This window comes from Phaethon aethereus, assembly GCF_964289735.1.
Source record: "Phaethon aethereus genome assembly, chromosome: 15".
Taxonomy (NCBI): domain Eukaryota; kingdom Metazoa; phylum Chordata; class Aves; order Phaethontiformes; family Phaethontidae; genus Phaethon; species Phaethon aethereus.
In genome coordinates this window covers 1984565-2003464 of record NC_138591.1, presented here as the reverse complement: position 1 = coordinate 2003464, position 18900 = coordinate 1984565, and the positions used below count along the sequence as shown (strand labels likewise).

The window sequence follows — 18900 nt, the reverse complement described above, 5'->3', positions numbered from 1 at the left end:
GTACAGTGAAGAAACAGTCTTCTTCCGAGCTGTTATCAAGCCATGTAGTGTAATCTCTTATTTCCAATCTCTTTTCCCAACAAGCTCTGACTGGCCTCTACAGGGTCTGCCAGTTTGCACGACAGAACGTTCACTTTCAGTCCGGTTCTCCAACTGGGTGACAAAGTAACCTGGAAAAATAATTAAGGGTCTTTGTTTTTACTGCTATATAGCACTTCTAAATATATTCTTTTCAGATATCACACAGCATGTTTAATTGACGGATTTGGTTATACATATTTTACATTATTTTATACATGAGTACACATATTTTATGCTATGTACCTGTAACTACTGAAGTAAAACACTTTCATTTTTTCCTGAAAATAGAGCCAAAGGGTGGGGGAGATGGGAGAGGAGGAACAATTTTGCTAAGAAGGGCAAGTTTAAAAAGAGGGAGTCAGTTTAGAGTTGTCCTAGAACAGACAGTTCTATGAAACTAAATGTTTCATAGTATATATTCTATCCAGTATACAGCATGCAATTAAAAAAGTAAAGTATATTGCAAGTAATAGCAGATCTTTAAACAATTACTCCAGGTAGGTGAATCTAATATTGTTGTTGCATTAAGGAGGATTGCAGGTTTTAGCCATACCTAATCACATTATTTCCAACAATATAGGAAGTAACTAAGAAATATACTCTGGTAACCACATATACCATGCAATCTATATCATATATTGACTGGGCCTTACTCTTGCAAACTGATAGTGTTAACTTTATTTGTTATAAACCTACAGCCATAGAAGTCAGTGACTAAATCGTGTATACGTGCTTTTGAAATAGCCGCTCCTTAACCAGTATTGGCTGAGTGGTTTGTGTCTTTCATACTTTGCCTGAAGAAGGCCTGTCTATCTGATCCTGCAGGTACATGGCCTAATGTTGAAATTATGACAAAGACTATTTACTTGGAATATTCAGAATATGTACAAAAACTAATCCTTATTTTAAAAAGTTCAGCAGAACTGACACAATTTTTCAGTACTAAATATATACTACCGAATGGGAAACAGCCATTGTTTTAAATTAACATTAAATACTAACTTTAAAATAAATCTTGCTTCGTTCCAAAAGAAGTTGCCATTTCAATGCAGTCTTCTTGTCTTCTGTTAGAGTGAGGAACTCATGGACCTGTTAATAACAAGACATCACAGAACACTTCTTTAGCATAAAGTTATAACAACATTTCCACAACAAAATGATGATGAAAAGAGCATCTTATGCAATGTTTATACATTTCTAAGCTGCATTTTCCCTCTGTTAACATAGTGTTTGGTGTAATATATGTACCAAGACAGTCAGATTAATCAGAATAAATTGCAGGGTGTTGAGAATCAAAATTAGGGAACTCCAACCATGTTCTCAGAAAAGTGTAAATTAATTAAGATAAAGTGGTATTCTGAACAGGGTATTCACGCTTACATTTAACACGTTTCTTCTTATTAGCAGCTACCGACTTCTAACTTTTGACTTGTTAAAAAGCAAAGTGTGTGTGTATCCATATCCATATGCAATTTTTTTAACTGGTGTGTACACACACACATATATGAAGAACCTTTACATATATTTGTAATTTTCATCAGGCTTCACAGCTCAGATCAGATAGGAACAACCTAATTCATTTCTACTTACTGTGCAACCTAATGTTTCCTCAGCTACGCAGTCAGACAGGTAACAAGAATAAAGAGTGCCTGTGTGATCTGTCAGATCAACGAGTATGTCAAAGCTTGCAAAAGTTGACTTCGAATCTGAAGAGATGTCACTGCAGAAAGTGCATGTGTTTGACATTTCATTCACTACAAAGCGGCATATTGAACTGAAACATAAGAAGATAATTAATGCATATATGCAATTCCTCCTTGTTTGAAACTGTTTTCTAGACTGAGATTTCACAAGAGACTTTTCCTCTTTAAAAACATTCTTCTTCTTCTACATTGTTAAGTCTGTCTGAGACAAATGGCCTCTTTCTTATTCTCTCCTCTAAAACCAGAAAGAGCAAGTCCTTCATAAAGCCAATTCCTCTTCCTTCCTACTTCTGAAAGTCTACACAACAACAATTCACATGATGTCTTCCAGAGGAGTTTTATTTCTTGTCCAGAACTGGATGATAATATTATTCTATCTCATTTGGGTCAGGGGAAGAAGGATAAGCGGGTTTTAACACAAATTTAAAACAGGCAGTTGCTTACCATCTGTTTCGAATAACTTTAGATGCATTATCATCAATGTCCAGTGTAGAAATGTAGCCATAAATAATGCCATAGACTGGTTCAAGCTTCCCAACACTCTGTAAAGCTTTTTCTTTCAGCTGTTCCACAGTATAAACATCAACTATAGTCTCCACTAGAAGTTTAAAAGACATGTTAAGTGTGTCTAAGAAAGAAACAATACAAAAGAGCAATAACAAAAAGGGATCTTAAGGTAATAAAAAGGAGAAGATTTGATCTAAAGCATCAGAAAAGCCCCACACACCTTCCTTTTGAAGCAGGCTTATCATTTGGGGACAAAAAAAGGGGAGTCAAACAGGAAAATAATTAATATTTAATCTTTGTATCCCTCAAAATGAGTTTTCGACAAAAAACTTTCTCTCTCCATTTTTCGTATTTACTCAAGACAGAAAGAACATGCCAGACAGGCTGCACGTGGGCATAGTCGCCAACCCTGAAGACACATAACTGGTGTTATAAGGGATAACCCCAGTAACAACACTCCAAACTTTAAGTATTCAGCCAGGCTATACCTTAGTTTTGTTTCTATGAACACACAGAGCAAGAACTTGATATTTCAACTGCACTATGAAACTACACTGTATAGTTAAATAAAATCAAAGTGTTTGGATCCATGCTTACAGTTAATGGCTACTTTTGACTGCTCCATTTTATCACGCAAAGCTCTTGATTGTGCACTCTCTTTTATGAAGCTGAAGAGAACATTTGCTTCTGCTGTTTCTTGAAAACGTATTTTTTAAAGTCATTAATATATGTAACACATAAAAATAACAGCATAATTACATTTTACAACTTTTTATTCTGGTAGCACCAACATGTTGTCCCTGGTATTAGCCAAGAGATGCTTTTCTCTTTTTCACTTTAACTGCTAGTCCTACGTGGAATGTATGAAGGCTGCTTAGGTAAAATTAAAAAAAAAAAAGAAAAAAGAGAGAGAGAAAAGGGTAGAAGCATTGGTCACTACATAACAGACAAGAATCAGGGAGCTTTCTGAGGCAAACAGGGAAAAGAAATCAGACCTCCAATAGATCCAGTCATGCATTCTAGTCTATAATGATTACTAATACCAAAACAATACTTCAACAGCTCTTACCTGGATTAGTTGTAATGATGGTTTTTGATATCACAGTTGCAGTCATACAGTTCCTAAATTTGTCAAAATTTATTCTCACATCTGATGCAAATATTACTGTGCACAAAAAAACCAACCCTGTTACTGTAGAATAAGCATCACTTTAAGAACTACAGTAAAACCATAAAAAACAGACTATTATACCTGTTTCTCGTGGGATCCAACTCTGCGCAAGCTGGATAGATTCATTATCCCAACTAAATTAAAAAAGTTAATGTGTCAAAACATTTTTGAAACAGCACTCAAACTGTTCAGTACTAAACTACTAAATAATATAATTAAATTGGTCAAAAGGGGGACACTACTCCTTAGTTACACGCACGTGCAAATGAAGTGCCATGTGTATCCGCAGTGGGATGCTTTACGATCTAATACAGTCCCTATTTTATCCAGGATAAAATAAAGGGATACGAGATTGTTCAGAATGATTAAATGCAGAATATACCTGGAAAAATACTGTGTGTATTTCAGAGCTTTGGCAAAAGTAATTTCTATCTACGGCAAACTGCAGTTAAAATAACTGCTTCTCAGCTGAGCCTTTTCTGTGGGAACAAGTTGATTGCTCACATCACTAGGCCAGATGTTCAGCCGACTTTCCAACACTGGAATCCTGTAACTGTAGATGATGAGACTATAGAGTGAGGTCAGGGGTATCCCTCAAAAATGATACTTTGATGGCTAGGTTCCCTTGATAAAATCTCATTCTTTTCCTCCTGAGTTTGGATGGCAAGAATACTGCCAAAGCACAGTTTTGTTCTGGTGGGTTTTTTTTCTTAATCCTTGGAAAAATATTTAAGATATTTACTTTTCACCTAGCATTGCTCAACCACCTCCTCACTGATCGCCTCTGAAATATCTTCACTACAGTGCTGTTGCTCAAGGATTTCCTCAATTTTTGCCTCTGCCTACGGCTCCATGAAAGCGCAAAAGGCACAGTGTAGGGTCACCACAGTAACACCACGTGGTGTCCGCTTCGGAGGACTCCTGAAGTATACAGCTCTGTATCGCTATGTACCAGCACTGAAACAAGACTATCGGAGGTGCTGCTGCAAATTAACATTGGTGGCAGCTCAAGGGCTAGAAAACTTCTCACCATGGATGCTTATTAGTGTTTGTGAGTATACACTAGCTGTGTTAAGCATTACACTGAATGGTAATACAGTTTCTGACTCAGAGTGCAATGCTATCTTGCTACTTCTATCTAGAGGACAAAGGTCATTTCAACCAATGGACAGCGAACCCAGTGCAAACGAATACCCATATACCCTTGCATGTAGATAAGCCACGAGTTTATTGAACAAACTATGAGGCAAAATGAAAAGGTCCTGTGTAAACAAATCACTGTTGATATGTACAAGTGGTATGGACGTAGTTATGTCTGTAAACGGGATACAGTTTGAAAATATGGCCAAAGTAGTATCAAAATGTTTCAGTGCTATTTTAAAGGTTTAAAAAAATATTTCAACTTATGTCCATTCCACTCCTTAATTCTGCTTGGCTTTAAAAATGAAGCATGATCCTCTTTTTCCCTCCTTGTTTATGGAAGAAATGTACTGCCTTTGCAGCTGTTTTTAAATGCCATTTCCTGAATTAGTTCAAATTTCCACATTAAAACATGTAACTACTTGGAACTAAGCTTCATTTTGCCATTCATGAGCTAGCAGTCTATCAGCAAGTCATAAAAGTAGACAATATGTACAAGGTTACTCTATCAAATCTCTCTGTTAAGCCTCTGTTCAGTGTACATTGCTGCTTCATCACAGTTGCCACCCAAATAACAATACATTTAAATTAAAAGTGTTATAACAGTATTATAGTTAATTTCTTTACCTACTCTTGCATTAATTGGTGTATTCTAGTGAATTAAAAAACATTTTACCATACTATTGGAAAAGACATCTCTGTTTCATCATACAGCTTTACTTCACACCTCTGACCTTTTCTTTTGTCTGAAGTCATAAAATACTTTGGCTCCCCAATCTTTAAGAAGAAAAAGAAGCAGTCACTGTTCTAAGTGTTTAGGAGAATAAAAGTGATAGTCTAGAAAACATAAGAGCTAAAGGGGGAACACCCTCCCCCCGCAGACCACTGAAAAAACCATGTACACCACTAAAAGTTTAACAACAGTAATTTTATGTCAAGATAAACGGACATATTTTATATTACAAAAATCTGCAGTTTACAATTTTCAAGTTATCTACTGCTTGTTCATGCATGATTTCAAAACGACAACTGATGTAGGACCTTTCCATTCCCTTAATGTCCCCCCCTCACGCTGTTGATAAGAATCTCATCAAGTAGCTTGGTTATTGTAACGAAGCTAAAGTGACTGCCACCCTAAACAAACAAAACCAATGATTCCTGTCCACTACAAGTCCCAAAATCTATACTCACACTTAAGGCAATTAAGTTACCCATGGCACAGAAAAACTCTATTGTGGTTCCTTAACTTACTGACATTACAGCTGCAAGCACATTAAGGATTCTTCCATCGAGGCTTTGTCCATTTGCAATGATATCACCCAGTGAGTAATAGTCCTGAGGGTCCTTGACAGGCAGATGCAACAGAGGAAGTAGTTTGGTATCCATTTCATAGCATGATGATGTTTTGACCACAGAATGATTTTCACTGAGCAATAATTTGTAGCAACTAGATTGTAGGCACAAAACAAATCACATCGATCAGCATTTCACTCACCAATATATTAATTATTAATAGTGTAAAATGTTAATTTTATTCACATGAGAAAATAACTGCTGATTTATTCCTTTATTGTTTTCCATAAAGATATGGAAAAGTTGGAATTAATTTGTTCCAAAATTATTTTTTAAAAGTTATATACTCTTCTCTTACGGAAGACTTATTATTATGTACTTCATACTTATTTTTAATTGAAAAGCCAGCATGAATTGTTGGCAATGGACAACACATATTTGTAAGTGTTATCAATCACTAAAAATAAAATAAATTTTGAAATGTCTGTAATCCAGGCAATTGAGAGATTCTGGCATCATGACACAATAAGACACTACTATAGTCAGACTGGATTTGGTAAGGTGCTTTCAAAAGTAATAGCCCATTGACATCAGTAGTATTTATAACACACTGTTAGCCAGCGGAAATAAGCATTTGTGAAATATATTTATGCAGCATATATTGACAAAATCTATAGATTTAGAGAGGAGATCTTTCCCTCTGAAGTTTCTGCCTGACATTTGTTCTTTTACTTCTTTCTGCTTAGCCAGAAAGTAGGCATAACTCCTACGGCTATACATTTGCTGCGAAGCTTAGAGATGATCAGTAAGCAAGAACATAAAACTTCTAACTTGCCAATTTAATGTGCATAGATGCAATATTCTTATGACTACCATATGATTAAAAATATGAGAAAATGACCAACCAGGAAAGAAACTCTAATTAAAAAACAGCTGTATTAGTCTAACATCTACACCTTAGATATCTAAGATAAGGTAAAACATATCTAAATTACAACTTGTACTGTTAGTTAGGTTCATACACTGGTTCAAATTGTTCAGATTTTAGAGAATACACTGAAAGACAACATATATACGTTGCATGATACAAAAGGAATGACAATACCTTATCAAATAGGTAACAAATAGCATCACAGTGTATTAAAATACCTTCTAGATAAACATGCCATGTGAATGGATTTTGATAAGGGTATACTGTCTATAAAACAGTTATGCCTGATAAAACACTTTGGCAAAATCAAATCAATTTCAAATAATTTTAGTAGACTTTACTCAAGGAATTAAATTTACTCTGTTTAGTTGCAAAGAGCATTATTACTTTATGACAAAACTCCAAAGATGACATACTGAGAAATATATTCTCTTTTCAGGTTATTTGACCATACATGGTTGAACACAGGGAGGAAGGTACAGATACATAAGACGACTAACCCCAAATACTTCTACTGATTGCATGCTGCTGCAATTGGTTGGCAACTAAAGCAAGTATTAACTGTGATCTTTCTGGAAAGAGCTACCAGTCTATGCATTCAGTTTACCTAGGAGTTACAGGGTTGAATTTTTCTTCCCTTTCTGCTTCCTTTGACTGAACTAAAGGATTTTCAATTGTAACTAAAATAAAACATTGATAAGTAATGTTAGAAAACTGAATATAGACACAAATAAAGAGAAGTGGCTTTTTAAAATGGTTGCTTTCAAGGTTGATGTGGAAAGGAAAAGATACGTGTGGTAACTACTGCTAAATTTTTTCATACTGAAAACCATATCTGTCCAGACAGCTCACATTATAGCCAAAGTCCCACAGGAGTCCTCAAGACATTTAATGGCAACAAAATGACACCGAGTTCTTGCATGTATACTCTTTGTAGTCACAAGTTTTACCCAAACGCTCTGATCTAGCAACTATGGGCAGCGAAGTCTATTAACTTAACAAGATAAAAGCATAGCCTGTAAATAAATACAAGACTTTTGTTGTGGTTTCATGAAAAATCATAGCGATATCTGTAACTAAATGAAGACAAAGAAAAACACCAACTACTTTACAGAGTTTATTTTTTGTAATTTATAAGAACTGAATCTAATGTAAGAATTTAGATCAGTGAACTATAGATAAGTTCTGGGTGGCAGCATTCAGTGGATTTGTACCTAGTCTTTTTGTTGACATATTTACTGGCTTTGAATTTAAATCCTTGCAATCTTATTCCTTTCCTCTTTATACTTAACATAACCAAACAATTTGTTTCCAATTAGACTGTTTTCCGAGTCCTCAGAGAAAAATATAGCAAAACCACAAACACGTAACACTGATTTACTGAAAAAAACCCACATTCAAACAGAAACATGTTAAGAATAAACTCCAACTTACCACAGTCACCAACTCTAAAGCTTTCTGAAAGGGATCTAATATACTCTTCTCTGCCCCAAGAATTTACATTTATAAAATAAGTTGGTGAATCACGAATAGTAAAACTGAAGGTGTATCTTTCGGACCCAATGTCTGCAAAAATCAACAGTACTATTACAATTCATTAGCACAGCTTGATTTCAATCTAGAATATATGTATAAACACTATTATTTCGAGGCTTTCCTAGATTTTGTCGTGAATTTACTGCCCGCAATCTGGCGAGTACCACTAGAGGTCAGCAGGCTGTTCAGTAAACATCGGTGTTCGTGAACGGGGGTGGCTACAGCTCATGCCGGAGTTGTACCTGTGCCATCCCACCCGCCTATATATACCACTTAACTTCAGGCAGCACAATATAAATTTACAGATCTAATGCAAGAGAAATAAGAGAACCACACGATGCTACGTTCAAGGCATGGACAAACACATAACAGGGCTATCACATGAAGCAACGCTATGAAGGCACCCAAATTTTGTAGTAGGTAGGCTGCCTGTAGATGGCTGCGCCCACGTACGAGACCACCATGATGACATACAAGGCTGCAGATCACAGACAGTGTCACTGTCCAGATAGTACCAAGGGGTTTAACTGAATAAAACAAAGTGTTTCCAGCTCTATGGAAAGTTCATGGTCAAGAGGGTATCAGTCTCAGAAACACTGCGCTCCCTTTCCTCTTTCAGCTAATTAACAAAGTTTTCCATGGATCATACAGTGTTACGCAATATTTTATTTTTAAATTATCAACGATCACTGTACAGTGATCCTCATATAGTAAGCATAATCTGACTGTAGTTCCACGGAGGCATAAATATGAACACCAGATTTTCAGACTATGTGGAATTTTTGTGGTGACAATGATGACTTCCTTCTAAAAATTCACCACTAGAGCAGCTCAGCATGATGACACGCCAACAGAGGAGCTGAGCACTTCACACAGAGCTGGACTGGCTCTCTCAATTTCCAACTAATGCTGTATTAACAACATATTATTCCCATTTTTGCTTTAGGAGTATATGATAAGATGAAGCTGGTGCTACTCACACCAGAAATTATTTATTTAATTCCCCAAGACATCTCCTTAACATTTCTGTTTTAAGAGAGAATGAATATGAACGGACCAGATCAATTCCCGCAGTATTTATATAACAGTGGGTTCATCTAGGTACCATCTTCAGACCTTGAAACACTTCCATGATGGAGTTTTTCCAAACAAATTCCAATTGATAAGGTTTAGCCAAACTAATGCTGCCTTTTCATCTTGGTTGTCAAACGCACACAAATTTTTTTTGTGCATTTTTAGACTTTTACACTAAGAAATCTGTTTATCATTTAAATATTTACTTTGGTCATATATGCCAAATTATACCGTATAAGAAAATGAAGTAAAAACAGTTAAAAGGGACTGTACTTTTTCTGTCTGGAAAGCCTCTGACATCTGTTTTCCCAATAACCACACCGATTACATTCTAAAAAGTAAAGAGATTATAGAATACAAGTATTAAACACAGATGTATATGATGAATTAGATTTCATGGACTTGTACTCTACTGATGATAATAAACATATTTCTGACTGGTAATCATTTTAATCTACTTATTCCACAGTGCCATATGAACTAAGGTCTGAAACATAAACATACAATTTTACTTTAAGAAAAAGAGTGACTAATAAAAATATTAAAAGAAATGTGTCTGGTTTTGTTTGTAAAGACAATGGGAGGACAAAAGTTCACCCAAAACATTCGCAATTTTGGCTGTTCTACAGCAATCTCTCCTCAGGTAGGCAGCAATATTGTTGTTTTACACTCTCTGCACAGGTCTCAGATCTCCTTAAATGCACCGTGAAAAGTCTGGACAGGATTTATTTTATGGTTAAGTGTCCAAGGTTTCCCCTGCTGTCAGCACCGAGATACACACGTGTACATCCACAGGGAGGGCCATTTATCCTATCCTCATCTAAGCAACATAAATTTCTACAGGTGCCTCTTTCTTGCTGCCTGTCTCTCAACCAACTACAAAGGGAGCTTAGGCAGTGAACTTTTTTGATGATTCAAAACAAAATTAATCTTATTCTGCTTTGCTAAACCTTTATTTATTATGCAAAAGCACCCCAGTCTCAACCATCAAACAAAACTACTAGGAGCAAACACACAGAGGAAGATCTATAAAATACAGATATTAATATATAGCTGTGTGGTGTTCTCTGTTTGTCTTTTTTTAAAAAACGGTCCTCCTCAGTGTGAGAGAAGAGTACTGCAGTGCTGGCTTGGGAATTTAAGAGGTAAGCAATGAAAGATGGTATGGTAACAAGGACTGCAAGGAGAGGCTGACGTTGCAATACTGCAAGGGTTCTTCAAAACATGGTGTATCAATTCCACTCCACATGTGCAGGCACTTGTGGCACTGCTTGGCTTTCTGGTTCGAGCAGGGGAACCGCGGCAGTCAGCTAGCAAGGGGCAGTGTAACAATTTAATAATCCACACAGCCTGAATTTTGCACCTATTCACAAAGCAACGCAACGTGACTGACTTCACTGTAACAACAGTGACATGTGCGCAAAAATGCGATCTCATGTTCCCAGTTTACTTTGAATCACTAGATGGAGCAAGGTAACTGTCTTATCTTACAGTGATGGAAATGAACTCATTAAGAGGATGTGTGTCTAAAACAGTGTAACATCCTAGTTCTTCCAGTCTTTCTAATGGAATATTTTCTATCTGTCCAAAACATGTACTAATTTAGATTAGGATTTTATTTTTTCTATTTTTGGCTTTGTTTCTTAAAAAGCCAAACATTTCAATTAAATCAGAGTTCAACATACCCTGAATCTCACCACCAGTCAGAAGAACTGACATTTAGGGAGACTCTTCACATGAATTAAGCTGATGTAAATCTGCAGTTTCCCAAAAGAGACCTCCCCTGTCCCTGCTGCGAATATATTCACCTCTCTCCTATTAGCACTAAGACTACACAGCAAGCTGACAGAAGGAAGTGATCTAGCTGGAAACTATTTGTTTTTTGGTGGAGGGAGAAAGAGAGTAGAAAAAAACTTCCATTTCCTTGATCAGTTTATTGTGCAACTACACAAGCACTGGTTTCACCAACAGAGGAGGAGCAGAACACGCCTGCAATGAGGAATCGGGCCATACTGCCTTTTCTGGCAGAGCATTTTTTAAGGCTGCTCAACCAAATCATGAGACTACACAGCATTAATACATTGTGAGTTTCTTAGACTTTGATCTATTTCACTTTCAAAAAATAAACTGCAAAGTAAAAAAAAAAGACATTTTGATCTTTGAATGATGTGTGCTCACCTGTTTTAACATCCTAAATACATACTGATCATTCTATGATGAGATACTAGTGAATTACTTTTTTATAAAAATACTTTCTTTACTATATGTTGCTAATGGCAATACTCAAGATCAGTTTTATTTGTAAAATAAAAGCTTTTAACTGAGATAGCGGATCATTCTATTTGACAGTAACTGCAAATGAAATATTAAATTAGCTTTGGTGGAGACCAGGAGTTTATAAAAAGTTGGAAAGAATACACAATACCTCTGTAAGGGCATTTAAAACTCGTTCTCCGAGTTCATCCCCTTTCTGTGATTTCTCTTTCTCTTTTATTTGTTTAAAATAAATGAGAAAAAAGGGCTAAATTCACCAAATCACAGAATCATTAAGGTTGGAAAAGAACTTTAAGATCATCAACTCCAACCATCAGCCCAACATCACCACGCCCACTAAACCATATCCTGAAGTGCAACATCCACACGTTTTTTTAACATCTCCAATGATGGTGACTCCACCATTGCCCTGGGGAGCCTGTTCCAATGTCTGACCACTCTTTCAGTAAAGAAATTTTTCCTAATACCCAATCTAAACCTCCCCTGGCGCAACTTGAGGCCATTTCCTCTCGTCCTGTCGCTGGTTACTTGGGAGAAGAGACCAACCCCCACCTCACCACAACCCCCTTTCAAGTAGTTGTAGAGAGCGATAAGGTCTCCCCTCAGCCTCCACTTCTCCAGACTGAACAACCCCAGCTCCCTCAGCCGCTCCTCATCAGACTTGTTCTCCAGACTCCTCACCAGCTTCGCTGCCCTTCTCCGGACACGCTCCAGCACCTCAACGTCCTTCTTGGAGTGAAGGGCCCAAAACTGAACACAGGATTTGAGGTGCGGCCTCACCAGTGCCGAATACAGGGGCACAATCACTGCCCTGCTCCTGCTGGCCACACTAGTGCTGATACAGGCCAGGACGCTGTTGGCCTTCTTGGCCACCTGGGCACACTGCTGGCTCATGTTCAGCCGGCTGTCGACCAGCACCCCCAGGTCCCTTTCCGCCAGGCAGCTCTCCAGCCACTCCTCTCCAAGCCTGTAGCGTTGCCTGGGGTTGTTGTGACCCAAGTGCAGGACCCGGCACTTGGCCTTGTTAAACCTCCCATGGAGCATACAGTTCTGTAGACTTGAAGCTGTACCAGGAGGTAGGGTTTCAGCACCACTCCACAGCTTGCAGTGCATCCATATGGAAATGCTGTCTCTCCATTTTTTGTTCTCCAGGCCCCAACTCCCAGCAGCACCCAACACTCAGAAGACATGTTATCACTGGTGGGCTACACAAGGGTGGAAAACACTGCTACAGAGGCTAACACAGACTTCTGCCTCCCAAATTAAATCATCTTGGTGAACAAAGAATGAAAAAATGTACTCCCCAAACTTCCTACTTTGTATTCCATCATCTAAAACCCGAAAGAGAAAAATACTGAGTTTTACAGCACACAGCCCTGTTCAGCTCTTACTCCAGTGATGATAGTCCTCACTCATATCAGGACAGCAACAACAAAATCATACTCAAACATCTGTATGAATTTGCCAACTGCAAAGCTTTGCTGCTTGTTAAGTTTACTTTTTGGTTCATCCTACTCTCCTGTAAAACTTCTTAGCTCCTTACAAATTGACAACCGCAAAACCTGCTTTTTTGTTCTAAAGAACAGAAACGATCCTATATGACATGTAGTTGTGAGATTTTTATCCTGTTAAAAGATCATACCGTTCAACAAGAGTTTTGCTTGAGTAATTCAGGACTGTGTTATTTAGCTCAGAGGGACTGAGCGCACAAGTAAAGACTGCAGGATTGGGCCTTATATAGCTTGTAGTGAAAGACTATTGTAGGCTACAGATGTATTGTGACTACATAATGCTGACTCTGTACATGTCTTTACTAATTCAGCATCCATTTAAAACATTACAAAGAAGCCTCTGATACCTTCAGACATTGAATTGTCAAATCAGTATCTGTAGTTGTGGTATCCACATACTATGGACAACAGCAGCATCAATTTTCATTTTGCTGGTTTAAACACAATGAAGGTAAGGTACTTTATATCTGACAATTATACTAATGCTATTAGTATCTAAATACATGTCAATTACATAATTTTGCAGTAATATAATACAGTCATATACCATTTCATTTTGAGAACAAAAGTACTATGTCAATGAGACTTACAGGACGAGCAAGATTTGGATGCAGATCTGAAAGTGCAACAAAGTCCCGTGTTGAACTAGAATAAGCCATTCTTTATCTGTAACTTGAGAAAGCTAATTTAGATTTTTTAAAAAAATCTAAACAAATCACTTAAAACTATTCATAGCGAGAATAGCAAGTTATTTTTTAACACAAATGTTTTGACCTAAACAGCATCTGTTTTCAATAAAAAGTATTTCAAGCCATCTGAAGTAGACAATTCTGTATTGTTTGTATTTGGCGATGTAAGTTATGAATTTTACTATAACTACCTATGCTTCTCAAATAAAGGTCTGTAATTTTTTTTTATTTATTTATTCAGCATTAAATTACTCCATTAGCACCAGCCTCTGAAAAATATTTACCCTCCTCCTGTCTGGGAAGTCCAACGGAATTTAATGAGGCAGTTCATATATAAAAGGCCATTTACATGGGAGGAAAGAAAAGCGTTGGGTTGCAAACCACCTTAATTGAGGTTTTGGACTTAATATTAAACTACTTTAAAATGTGAGTTCAGTCCTTCCTCAAAGTAGAAAAGTTTTGGATTTACGAAAATAAATTTTTTACAAATCAGTTGTTTCCAGGCTGCCAGCATAGCATTACTGCCCATTCCTGTGAGCTACTGTGCACTCAGGTCCTCTCCATGGATGCCAAAAGTTGCGCCTTGGACGCTTTGTTAGCCCGTCTGAATGCCTCTTATTATTTCATGGGTACCCTCAGAGACATTATTGATTTCTAGCAAATAGTTGTCAGATTCTATTATTTTTTTTAAAGGAACCATCAAGTTGTCCAAATCTTAATAACCTTTAATATGAGAGAACTGCTGACATTTTTCAGAGGACTCCTGTTCAGACTTTATAACAAAAGTCCTGAAGGGCTTTCTCAGTCTTTATACCATGAGGATTGTTAACCATTTTATTGGGCATTAGTATAATGATCTGTTGAACACACTAGAAAAGACACAGTCTACACTTCAAAAAAGTAAGCAGTTATCTGAGAAATTATTTCTCTAAAAGAGCATTTCAAACTAAACTCTCACAGAAAGATATACCAAATTTACCTCACAAAAACTACTGAACAACGGGGTCCTCTAAGCTATTCCCATCCTATTATGTGGAAGAATTCACGTTCACTTATGTAGGAAAGTCACCTCAACTATCCCTCCAAGGCATATTAATATTCTTGCTTCAAAAGAAGTTAAATATTGCTAAATTACATACCTCACACCACAGCTGAACCAGGTTAAAGAAAACAGCAGTGGGAACACATGTATCCAAGGAAAATTAGGCGGTTTAGGATTTAAAATGCTGCAGGCCCTGAAAGGGGAAGCTGCAGCATGCAACTGCAGCCTCACTTACCCCTCAGAGGCAGGGGCTGAGCTCCTGAGGACGGCGGAGGGAACTTTCCCCACCACCACCGAGGATCAGACCTTCTTCTGAAAGGACAAGATGGAAATCACAGTAAATAAAAAGTATGAAGCCATCAGCACCACCACCCCATCCCAAACTGGTGTCTGGCACCAGATGAGTTTGCACCCCCAAGGGCAGGCCAGGCTCTACACAGCAAAAAGAATTTTCTTGCATGAGCCCATCATCATCCTCATTCCTTCCACTGCCCAAGCAACACATGGCAGCCGTCCCACACAGGCAGGGACAGCATCAGCTTGGAGGCTGAGCGGGCAGGAGCCCTTACCACAGCCCCACCTCTGCCAAGGGGCTCAGGGGAGAGACAGACCAGCCGGGATGGGAAGGGAGCGCCCCGAAGGGAAGGCGTGAGGTACTCCGGACAGGGAGACAAAATGGCGGTGAGTGCCGTGGGCGGGAAAAGGGCTTTGCGCCCCCTTGCTGTGTGCGACCTTCCTTCAAGGGCAGCACAGGCGGGAGGGGCAGCGGTGTGGGGGGGCCGGCAGGGCTCCGGGCAGCGCGCACCGGCCACGGCCCCGGCGCTCAGGCTATGGCTGCCAAAAAAACCCCCAAAAAACAGAAATTCAGAGTCCTGGGGCTTTCACGTACCTGAGCAAGGGTGCTCGGCACAGAGGGACCAGCCCAGAGCTCGGCACCGTCAGGTTCAGTCAGCAAGCTCTGCGTCAGGTCCAGAGCTGAGGCTTCAGAGCTTGGGTTTCACTTTCTTTTGCGTTTCCTCTGATCTGTGGGGCTATACCCGAGTCCCCCACCATTACGGCCCTGTTGCTCCCTCTGGGGCAGCAGCATCATGCTGACGGACACAAGGTTTCCCAGGGAGGATGTTAATTTGAACCATCTTTTGCTTGCTGTTCTAACAAAATTTCTGTATCTTCTTGCAGCGCTGCTCCACAGCAGGCCCTGGAAGATTTTTTTCCTTACCAAACGCATTCAGCAGGATTGCTACTGGATCTTAAGTCCCTGGACTTAACAAAACCAACAAAGCGCCAGGCCAGGAGTCCAAAGTCAGACTTATTCTGCTACAATTATCAATACTCAACACGCCACCAAGAGAGAGGAAATTTCAGAAAGCTTTGGAGGAACCATTCCCTAGTTCTTTATTTGTTGTGGTAGCTTTAAGGGAAAAAAAATTGCAGCCTGTATTTTATGAATTAATTAAAATTTATGGTTTAAGATATTATTTGTATTGATTTGCACAGTTGCACTCCTGGGTTTTCAGGCCCTGCAGAAGACTGGAATGAGCCATTTTGTCCATTTATATTGCATATAAAATTATTTTTTGTAAAATCGATACCCTTCAGTTCTGTATCATAAAAAAATTTTACTCCTGATGAGTAATTTTATGACCTTAGGGTCACGGCTATTGAAGTTTTTAGTGTAGCCTGACAAATTCTCTGTGTTGACTCTGTATTACAGGATCTTTCATTTCTTCAATTAAACAGCTGAAAATGGATACCACCTGGGCTCTCATATTTATTGTGTCACTAAAGTCCATGATAATTACACTGTGCTGATGACAAACGGCATGCCAGAGAACTGACAGCCGGGTGGGGTGGTTTTTTTAGGTCACCTTTTATACGGTATGATCCATGGATCTAACTTTGTTCTATAGGTCTGAAGTCTCCAGTAAGCAGAATGAGGTAGTTTTTTTGTTATTTCTGTTGTTCCAATTATCTCAAGCTAATGAACAAGCAGAAGATAGTGAACATGGTGGTAGACTCATAATCGAATGGGAAGGAGAACTTGTACACTAGCTGGAAAATGCTGGCAAAGGTACGGGACTCATTCTTACCACCTTATTTTCAAGGTAAACCAGGAAAAAAAAGCTACAACAAACCTTGAAATGAGGTCTGCGGGGACTTCGCCGCTGCCACAGAAGGTGATAAAAGCAGGATCACAGCCTATGGGCTTGCAGGCATTGAGCTTGTCCAGTATCTCAGCAAGGTTTTGGTGGGCCATAAGCACCTGCTTAAATGGAGACTTGCTGAACAGATCTGGGATCTTGTGCTGCTGCCCGGCATGGTCACCACTTCCATTAGGTTTTGTCCAGGTTGAGCTGCTTTTCTCCCACAGGCACAAAGGGGAGGTGAAACCCGACGCGCCGCCACCGGTGTCCCCGGCCCAGGGCCGCCGCAGGCTTTGTTTCATTTCAAAGCCACCAGAACAAGGATGCTGTTGTGCACCGCTCCTCGGCATGCCCATAGCCTCAGCAGATGCCTAATGATCAGGTGAGTTTGCTTTGTGGTCTAGTTCCACTCCCATTTTCAATGCACCTACATTTTGAAAAAAAAAAAAGCTCCTTTTTACTTTCCCATGATAGCTCCTGCTAGGAAGATGTTATCAGGGCCATTGTGGAGGGATGCACTGATCTAGCCACAGGCACAAAGGCTGTGGATGTGAGACCAGAGTTATTTGCCTAGAAGATGAGATTAGACGCTGAATTTCTAATTTGCAGATACTGAGGCAAGAATCCATTTGATTGACGTACCTTCTCGCAGTGATGCTGTGACTTCTGCCATTCATACGACACATGGTGCAATGTGGGACAGTCAGCAATCTAGACTCCTGTAGGATATGGTAAACAAATAACATCTTTTTTGGTGCTTATAATAAACAAATGTCTAACCTGACTGTCTCCTGCTAATTTACAGTGTCAGCTGGTTCTCCAAGTTAGGAATTTTTAATACAAACTCTGGAGAGAGCCCAGAAAAATAAAAGGTACTCAACTTGTACTCAGCTTTACTCACGCTTTCCTCCTCAATTGACCTGAATGCGGTCTCTAAAAGAAATCAGCTATCTCCCTTTGACGACTGGAAAAACAGAAGCAAGAGAAAGACCAGAAGCACTTTCCCCGAGGGCCATGCAACACACGAGGACCTGCTCCCCTCTCCGGCACTAGCACCAGCCCCTGTGGGAGGGCAGCAATATTAATTCAGTATTTTTCTGATCTAGTGCTTGATCCCTGAAAGGTTTGAGTGGTTTTAACTCTCCAGCACTTCAGTGGCACTTAGTGCTCTGCCGGATTCAATCTGTGATTAGCAGAGACTTCCCATACACATGGCTGCAAACTGCATAGTCCCTGCTAATTAGGCCTTCATTAATGGATTTATTTAAATTACACTCATTGGCATGGTCAAGGAGTGCAAATGCCATTTTGCAATTCACTTTGCAATTTGTTACGCGACGATCGGTGCCGTTTGCGTGCAGGGGAAACTAGTCCCTGTCCAGCAACAGCAGGGAGATTTCAGAAATCATCTTCAAAAGGACCTTCAAAACTAGAGCAATATAAAAATATTTGCTCTGTGAGTTTTATGCTGCTCACAGCATTTACTGAGTGGGCTCGTTGGCTATTTATACATTCTTAGGACCAAAATAATCTATAAAATGAAAAGGGCAGACCTGTAATTTTATGTAATAGGCCTGGCTGAATGTGTTAAAAGCAGCAAATTATTAAAGGTATTCACTGTTCAGTGGCTTTGGCTGATACCTGAACTGGCTGAGAATCGGGAGTGCTGATGGAGTAACGATGGACATCTTTAGCAGAAGTAATGCAGGTGCTGATGCAGCCAACAGGTGCTCAGTGTGTTGAGGGATATTTAATCTCAATTTCTCCCCGTCACCGCAGCGACTCGTTGTTCCAGTCCTGCTTT

The 18900-nt window shown here is 39.1% G+C and overlaps 1 protein-coding gene across 1 annotated transcript; it reads right to left on the bottom strand.

The window, feature by feature from the left end:
- Positions 1–35: 35 nt before the first annotated feature.
- On the bottom strand, positions 36–13880 carry MEIOB (meiosis specific with OB-fold; the record flags this gene model as incomplete). Its single annotated transcript, XM_082006743.1, has 13 exons — positions 36–170; positions 1084–1170; positions 1672–1855; positions 2229–2382; positions 2889–2987; positions 3361–3456; positions 3544–3596; positions 5279–5379; positions 5854–6049; positions 7434–7506; positions 8261–8392; positions 9710–9767; positions 13812–13880. 13 exons carry the CDS (start codon positions 13878–13880, stop codon positions 36–38), a joined length of 1437 nt encoding a protein of 478 aa, XP_081862869.1.
- Positions 13881–18900: the final 5020 nt, after the last annotated feature.